This window comes from Phaseolus vulgaris, chromosome 2 (genome assembly GCF_051622355.1).
Source record: "Phaseolus vulgaris cultivar YP4 chromosome 2, ASM5162235v1, whole genome shotgun sequence".
In the NCBI taxonomy this organism is placed as follows: domain Eukaryota; kingdom Viridiplantae; phylum Streptophyta; class Magnoliopsida; order Fabales; family Fabaceae; genus Phaseolus; species Phaseolus vulgaris.
In genome coordinates this window covers 39,965,422-39,974,300 of record NC_143499.1, presented here as the reverse complement: position 1 = coordinate 39,974,300, position 8,879 = coordinate 39,965,422, and the positions used below count along the sequence as shown (strand labels likewise).

The window sequence follows — 8,879 nt, the reverse complement described above, 5'->3', positions numbered from 1 at the left end:
TTTGAATTATAATAATAATCACTTATTTTTTTATCTAAAAAATATCCTTATTTTTACCTATAGATATAAGTAAAAAAAATATTTATAAAATTATTACATTACAATAAAAATAATAATGAAATCTTAAGAATAATAGAACATAAATCTTGAAAAAAAATAAATGTTGCATTGGAGATGACAGTTAGTGAATAACCATTAGCCAAGCTTGTGGCAGCTTCCATAATACCCGAAATGCCCATAGTTCCCTTAGCCACGCATGCATATAATAACATATTCCTTTACCCTCTCTCTCTTCTCTTGTCTTCTAACTCCATTGTCTGAACGTCCTCTTTCTTCACTCTTCCTTCCTTCTCGCTCGCTCTCACCTCTGTTTCCCTCTTCATTGAGATTCTTCTGCATCTGGGTATGTCCAGTGATCTTCAACGCTTCCTCCTTTTCCACTTTTCATGCATACCCTTTTGTTTCCCCCTGTTTTTTATCTATCCCATTGCCTTTCATGCCTCTTTTCCCCGTTTTCTCTACTGGGTCCCAGTGCTTTATTTTGGAGGAGGATCTCCAAGTGTTGGAAAGTATTGAATTTGTTCTGTCTCATGAAAATGATGTTTCGATTTGTGATGCCAATCAATGAAGGTTTTTGCTCTTTGTTTAATTTTGGGGTGGAAGTATAACTTTACTCTTTTCTATGTGGCGATGAAGAATGAAAGTCTCTTAAGGGTTGGATCTAATTAAAAAGCTCAGGGAGTTGTTTCAATGTTTTTTAATGTATGAAAAATTTGAAGAGTGAACCCATTTTTCCTTTTCTGTAATGTTATTTTTTTGTCTCATTTTATTAAGCAATTGGACTTTGCTGTAAAGAACAGAGTTTTGGTTTTCAGGTGTTGGCCAATGTTTTTGCCAGCTGTGTATTTTCCTCTCCTTTTTCTTTCTGTTTTTCATATGATCCTTGTGTCACGCATGCAGCTCTGTTTTCGTGTCCTTGGGGTGCTTATGTCTTGGAGCACGTGATGTCGGTTTTGAAATAGATTGTATATGTATTTTAGTGCCGTTATGTGGAGGTTTGGCTGGTGTTGGTAACGAGTGTGGATTAAGCAACTTGTGATCATTGCATTTACTCTAAGCATGTTTCTCAATTTTCACATGCATTAGTTCTTTTTTGTCACACTGCATCATGTGCATGAACGTCTCACTAATCCCTTTGTTAGTCCCCAGTTTCTCTCACATAAGTAAATATAATTCATAATTTCTTATTTGTCATTCTGTTATGTACAATTTTCTCTCTGTTTTGGACATTGGGGTTTGAGTTACAGGCTTGTGATTTAGCTCAAAATTCTAAATCAGTATTTCTCCTTTAAGTCCTTTGTGCTTTATAAGATTTAATATTTTCTGATACTTTCTATCAGAGCAAGCAGTTTGTGATGAAGACTGAATAGGAGATCCATTTTTTCTATGAGGTCAATCAAATCATGGAGGTGGCCGACGGGAAAAAGGAGTGTCTTGCCTAATGGTTTGTCTTGTTTGCTTTGAAGTCATTACTTATGATATTTCGAAGGAGAATATATTGTAAAAAGATTTTTATTGAGGAGTTTTGTGTTTCTTGAACCAGGGGAAATCAATTTTGAAGATGAAGCAACTTCCTTTTATGATAGTTGTTTGTACAGTAATGTTGTTTGTCGTGTATAGGACTTTAAAGTATCAATATTACCAAGAAGAGGTATGAGATTGCATATCATGACTTTGGGCCAAAAATGTTGATTAAATTTCTATTCTGCATCAGGCAGGGATCATTTAGTGCTGAAGTGCTGTTTTATCCAGAGTAGTATTACAATATTCATTTTGGTTAGGAAACTTGTGAAGTGATTAACATTAAAAAATCGAACTCTTTGTTGTCGTTAAGTGATATTGAAAAAGTATATCTGAAACCCTGTAGCCTTCCTTGAAAGCTTTTTCCAGCTCCTAGTATGGTGTACATTCAAAAGCCATCTTTTGTAGCAGGTGTTCGGCTACATGGCCCGAGCTTTAACTTTCTTAATGCATCAATACATGACATTGTATTCTTGTACTTCCTGTTCTAATTTGAATTTTTTTTTCTCTGTTTCATTTATTATTATCAGATAGACAAAAAGTGGAGTATCCTGGAAGAAGACAGGGTATATTCTGACACTAATCGCTTTTCTGTCTTTTTCTAAATTTAAGCCATGGTGCATTTAGATGGTGAATGATTTCCTACTTTCAAAATTTTGGATGCATCTCCCTACTTAGCAATTCTTGCATTTGTTTGATTATGTAACATGGATGCATATTCGTTTTCACATTGGTGCTTTTGATGCCACTTTGCAGCCATATCCTGATACTTCTGGAAATCTGAAGGGCTTACCACGAGGTATAATACAGGATACTTCAGATTTAGAGTTTAGGCCTTTATGGTCTCCAAGTAATTTGAGGTCAAAGGTAAGCATCTTTGAAGTTTTTTTCTTTTATATTATGGTTCTATTTAAACTGACACATGATGGCTGTATTTGGGAAACTGCAATGAGCATGCCATCAGTTATCAAAGCTGCTTCCCTTGAGCTAGCTGATTTTGTGATTGCTCGGTGGTGGTTATTTGATTGCAGGCTAGTGTTTACTCCCATCGCAACTTGCTCGCAATTCCAGTGGGTATGAAACAAAAGCATAATGTAGATGCCATGGTGCAAAAGGTAATTTGTTGATTCATTAGGTTATCAAAATTGTTTTAGTCAGCACTCCTAATCTAATTTCATTGATTTCAGTTTCTTCCAGAGAATTTTACAATTATTTTATTCCATTATGATGCCAATCTGGATGGATGGTGGGATCTTAAATGGAGTAGCAAGGCCATACACATAATTGCTCAAAACCAAACAAAGTGGTATATTACTAGACTGACCGTATATGTTCTTTCTTTCTATCTGAAAATCTTATACTGTTTAATGTATGTTAATTGAATAGAGTTTGCTTTAAACATTCCTGGAAACATGTCACGAATCAAGGATTTATTGAAAATAATGAGTCAAGAAGGGTATGTAAACATCATTAGAAGTAGGAAAAATATTTTTGTTTCTGTCAATGTATTAAAATCAAGGTCATGATTTACATCCAATTTTACTCCTGGGAATAACACCATTCAAATTGAAAAACATTACAGAACAACTTAATACCTCACTGAACCCATGTTAATCTTCTAGTTGTAGATGAATTGGATGATGTACCTGACCTTGGTTCTGTTACTATTGCTTGGTTATGTATCCCTTTTCAGTCTGTGCATTCCAGATTTCAGGTCCTCGTACTTTTGTCGCCTAACATATATGCTTTTGTTTTAAATATATGATGAATGTTTATATATCAATGGTTTGTTTTTACCTGTCTTGGTATTAATTCCTTAGTGTTTCCACAGGTGGTTTGCAAAAAGATTTCTTCATCCAGATATAGTTTCTATTTATGATTACATCTTTCTCTGGGATGAGGACTTAGGCGTGGAGCATTTTTCTCCATCAAGGTATCACTGGTGGTTTTGTTCCTCTCTTGTGCTATACTTTTACATTTGCCTGCTTTTTTGCTTCTAATATGAAGCTTTTCATTTTATATACCAGCTGGGGGACCCATGATACAATTATAATGAAAAGTGATCCTATTTTATTCAATTATATGACATGATAACTGAATAAAATAGGACCACTTTTCATTAGAATGGCATCTTGGGTGTCTCGGCTGCTATATAAAATGAAAAACTTTGTGAAAATAAAACCCACTTAAAAACTGTTACTTGTAGAAAATAATTTCAAGATAAAGTTCTTTATTTTCAATAATGAACACTTTAAGAGGCTAGCCTGCATAATCAATTTGTTAAAGAGGTATTTCTCCTCTGTTTAAAATTACAATGAAAAGCTAGATCATTGCTTTTGAGAAAAAAAATAACAAGTGGATAAATCCTCTCTCTTTCTATTTTAGCTTAGGTGTTTGAAATTAATATTTATTTTGTCAACTTGTGCTTCACCAAATCAGCTCACAACCTGCTTCATCTGCTCATAATATTAGTAGTTCACTTGATTATTTATACCCATGGCTGGTGATGCAGTGCCAATTCATTTCTACATGCATGTGTATTTCAATGATTGCATATATGTTGAATGCCGTGTTTTCAATTTATACATTATTGCCATGTTGATAATTTTTTTAATTTTAGATAAAAGGCAAGGCAGTATTGAATTTTTTTTAACTCTAATGATTCTCTGCCTCTCTGTTGTTTAATTGAACTTGCACGCAAAATAAGCTCTAAAGCATCTTTATTAGATTAATAAAGTGACATTAGATTACTAGGTAATCTTTTATTATCTTGTTATTTCAAAGACTATCAATCACACCTCATGACAGGCTTTTTATGCTCTCATAAAAGAAAGAATGAATTCACATGAATATCTTTTTTCTTTTTCCTTTTTTACAGATACATTGAAATTGTGAAGGAAGAAGGATTGGAGATATCTCAACCAGCTCTTGACCCAGATTCTACAGAGATACATCATAGAATTACAGTTAGAGCTAGGACCAAAAAAGTTCACAGGTGACTTTTTGTTTGAAGCTATTGATACATGTTCTTGCTAATCAATTTCAAACTTAGCTTGAGTTTCATACATGCAGAAGAGTCTATGAACTCAGAGGCAATACTAGGTGTTCAGAGTCAAGTAAAGGGCCTCCATGCACTGGGTAAGTTTCTCTGAACTTGGTTATGCTGATTTTTTCTAGAGATGTTCATTCTGATTCTTATTCGTGTGGTGTTATCCTCCTTCTTTCTGCTGTGAAGATACCATAGACGTTTAAATTTGAGCAGTCAATGTATAGAAAAAGGAACTTAACAAAATGAAAAGAACATTTGATCTTTTGGAGTTTTATGATAGTTTATTTTTTTGTATCTACAATCATGTTATGAATGACACAGAAATTTCATTGAAACTTGGCAGGTTTGTGGAAGGTATGGCTCCTGTTTTCTCTCGATCTGCCTGGGATTGTACTTGGCATCTTATACAGGTATTTTCGATGCCCATAGGAATTGTTATAATTTTAACCACAAACAACACCTGAAATTCTTTCAAAATTATTCGAAGTTTTATCTCTTTTATAATACAATTGTCTTATCTACTCTATTGTAACGTTACGTTATGAACAGAGAGATTGATTAATTTGTAAGGTAGTATTACTAGATAAAAAGATGAAATTTATTATGTATAACTATCTCTAAATCTGGAAAATTCTTTGAATTAAAGAGTAACTGAGAAAGAGAATTACATTAGAAGAAATAACTAATTTACAGAACTGAGTTCCCAGCCTTAAGAGAGGCGCTCCCCCACCCCTCTCTCAGAAGTCAAAGCCATTATTTTCAGTTTTATCTTCACTCTACACTTTTGTATTGTTCTTTTAACCTTTCACAACAATTCTATTAGGCTCCTCTCTCCCTCTCTTCCTTCCATTGATCATTTTCACCATTACTTCCTTCTCCCCCCACTATTAATCCCATGATGCCCCTTCTGGAATTAACTTAGGCTAAGGACCTAAATTTACTATTTTTTTTAAATGATATTCATTATTTAATGTATTCATTCATTAAGTTTGTCAAGGTTATAAAATTCTTGCAATTAGGTTTATGTATGAGGTAGTGGATTAACTTTGAATAATAAAACTTATTCCAATAAACTTGAATTTCTTCACTTATTTTTTGGTTAATATCCTTATTGAGTTTAACTTTGTCCTTCTGTAATTTTTAGTATTTTTTATTTATTTGATTGCTTATAATAGATCAAAATAATCCATAGTTTGGTAACATCATTATCATTTTCATTTTCTCAGAATGACCTTGTCCATGGATGGGGAGTGGATATGAAAATAGGATATTGTGCTCAGGTGAGAATTGCACATTTTCTGGACAAGGTTTATAATTGTTCTTAGTCCTGGAATGCCTCTAGTTTTCTATTCAACATGTATATCCACATTTGGCTGTCATTATAGTAACTGATTTCCTATTATCTCTCTATTTTAACTTCATTGACTTCATGATAGGTATCATTAACTGTGAAATCAATGTCATTTTTCAGGGAGATCGCACAAAAAATGTAGGAGTTGTTGATAGGGAATATGTTGTTCACAAGGGAATACAAACTCTGGGTGGCAGCGGGGACGAAACAGTTAAAGTATTGTGTTCCTTTCTCTCCAAATGGGTGCATTAATTTTGTGTCCATTAGCTTTCTTCATTATGTAGCTTCTTTGCTTCCTAAAAATGGCATTAATACATAAAACTTATCATTAAAGTGTGTTTGTGTGTGTATAATCAATGGTTACAAATACCCATATTCGCCTTGCCTTGCGGTTCTTGGCCAAATCCATGGAATTGTTCATAGGGCAGCCCTTCCAAACAGGCATCGTTAGATTAGAACATTTTTAACTATTTTCATTTTGTGAGGTGAAGTTTATTGGTATGATCTCACGCCACACTAGAACCTTTCACACTGAGTTGATAGTGAAAGTTTATTCTATGATTGCGAGTACTCTCCAATAAGAACACCCCTCTCCTTTTTTACAAGAAAAACTCACAGGAACAACACTGTTATGTTAGCTATATGTATTTTGTCATTCCTTTATTTTACAAACCGATTCTCTTTCTTTTTTCAGATTTTTAATCGTAGAAGGCCAACTCCGGTACTTATTTTAATGACATTCACAGTTATTCCCTGTAATCCTATTTCATTTATTAACAAATTAAATCCTAACTTCATTTTCTTGTTGGATTTGTTACAAAATCAGAGACATGGTGCCTCGGCCTTTGATGAGCGAGTTGAGGTGAGGGTTTTGAAGTTGTTTGTTGATCACAAAGTATCTAGAAATGATGTTGTTGTTACTTTTTAACTGGTTTTGAAACCAAGTTTTGTATTGATCACAAAGTATCTTGCAAATAACGTTGTTTACACTGTAACATGAGTGATCAGATAAGAAGGCAGTCAACATGGGAACTTCAAGTATTCGAAGACCGGTGGAAGCGAGCTATTACTGAGGACCTAAGCTGGGTTAATCCATTTAACAGTGATAAAAAACGCAGGAGACATAGGAACAAAAACAATCGCTTCTCTTCTTAACTATTTTTTTACTAGGCTTCATTTGTTAGCCATCTTCATTCACAGGGCTTAGGCATAATTTAGCTGAATGAATAAACACTTCATTCAAATTTTGGAATCTCAACATATTTATTTATATTCTTTTCTTCTTTTCATTCATCTCACAAATGCTTCCCTCCCTCCTTTTGTTTTTACCATATTTAGATGTAATTGTCATATATGCGACCTTATTTTTTATCATTAGAGCTATAAGGAAGAAGCTTCTATTCTTTTTGCAGTGCTTTTGTTTTGGTGGTCTAAGTTTATTACCATATGGGATTTAAGGTTAGTTGGTTCAAATTTTACGTCACAAAAACTTCAATTAAGTGTTGAACTAATTTTTATTAATTTCATCGACTTAAACAAAATCTTTAATTTCAGAAATTGAGCTATTCAAACAATAAGAATTAAAAGTACTCTATGAAATTTTAGGCCTTAACAACAATATCTTAAAAACATAAAATAATAATTAATACCTTATTTAGTATCTAAGGAGACCATTTCTTGTGAGTTGGGGATGAGATAGGGATTAACATGAGTGACTATTTTTCTTAAAGTAATATGACCATAATAAAGGCAAATAATGAATGTGTTAATAATGTAAAAAAATTTATACATTCATGATAAATCTTAATTATTATGTAGGATAAATCGTTTTAAGCATAAGGGTTTTAAGCACAAGGGTTCGAGAAATATCTCAATATTAGGATGATATAATCGATGATAACGCAATTTCAATATGGAATTTCAATATGAAATCTTTTATAAGAATATTAAGGATAATTATTTTAAAAGACATTTTTTATTTTTTTATTGGTTGTTAATGTAAACCTTTAAGTAAAATTAAATTTTGATTCGCGAAAGAAAGGGAATCTCTATAGTTTATATTTTTTTTTTCTTAGTGGAAAATGATTTCATTACGTTTAACATTCATTTCCCTGAATTATTTATCACTTCTAAAGTTTTTTTTATGAAAAGATTTTTACCCCCAATAATTAATGTTAAAATTTAAATTTATTTGAATAAATTTTAAAATTATTTTAGACTAAAATATTCTTTTTTTTTTTAAACTTAATTATTTATTTTTACAAAATATTTTATTTTAATTTTTTCCAAAACGCAAGTAGTTTACATATTTTTTTTACTTAAAATTAAAAAAGTAAATTACCCGGAACTCCTTTTCTATGGGTAATATTGCCCTCACTTCCTTCCATTTCTCTTAGCCAGACAAGTTCCCTAAAAATCTATAATGTCGTGCCACACACACTCCTATTTTGTTAGGAGACTATTTCCATGAACATAATGGTTCACATGTCTATTTAATGTATTTATAAATTCAGAATCTATATTTAATGTGTTTTCATACCCAAAATTATTAATATATAATTCTTTTGATGTTTTCTTAAATACACATTGATAAACATGTTCCTTTTTTTTTCAATTTAGTTAAATAAAAAGAATATAAGGATAGTAAACAAGCATGTGCATTTTATACTACAACTTTATATTAACTAAAAACAGTTTCCTAATAAATTGGGTGCATTTGTCACAATTAATGAATTTGCAGATGTCTCTACTTAAATCTAATCTCCCAAAAACTAATTTTGCAACTTCATAATCAACTACAATACAATTTTTAATGTCATAGGAAAAACATAAAACTTCATTATAAAAAAATTTGATGTATGGTTAGAATGGAAAGTCTTTCCTTAACATACGAAATAT

At 32.0% G+C, this 8,879-nt stretch overlaps 1 protein-coding gene across 2 annotated transcripts; it reads left to right on the top strand.

Moving 5' to 3' along the window:
* Window positions 1–248: 248 nt before the first annotated feature.
* LOC137811992 (uncharacterized) lies at window positions 249–7,270 on the top strand. Of its 2 annotated transcripts, XM_068613855.1 has the most exons (16): window positions 249–403; window positions 1,401–1,504; window positions 1,604–1,711; window positions 2,112–2,147; window positions 2,338–2,448; window positions 2,613–2,696; window positions 2,769–2,887; window positions 3,413–3,514; window positions 4,460–4,576; window positions 4,654–4,719; window positions 4,974–5,040; window positions 5,857–5,910; window positions 6,102–6,197; window positions 6,676–6,702; window positions 6,808–6,843; window positions 6,990–7,270. In XM_068613855.1, the coding sequence occupies exons 2-16, from the start codon at window positions 1,502–1,504 to the stop codon at window positions 7,134–7,136; spliced, it is 1,173 nt and encodes a 390-aa protein (XP_068469956.1). In that variant the 5' UTR covers window positions 249–403; window positions 1,401–1,501; the 3' UTR covers window positions 7,137–7,270. The 2 variants fall into 2 exon arrangements, with proteins under 2 accessions (XP_068469956.1, XP_068469959.1); XM_068613858.1 differs by lacking the exon at window positions 1,604–1,711.
* Window positions 7,271–8,879: the final 1,609 nt, after the last annotated feature.

Bases quoted from the DNA above. Each gene is read 5' to 3' on its own strand.
- LOC137811992 (XM_068613855.1), top strand. The intron at 2,449-2,612 runs GTAAGCATCTTT...ATTTGATTGCAG, and splicing joins CAAGTAATTTGAGGTCAAAG to GCTAGTGTTTACTCCCATCG. The intron at 6,198-6,675 runs GTATTGTGTTCC...TTCTTTTTTCAG, and splicing joins GCGGGGACGAAACAGTTAAA to ATTTTTAATCGTAGAAGGCC.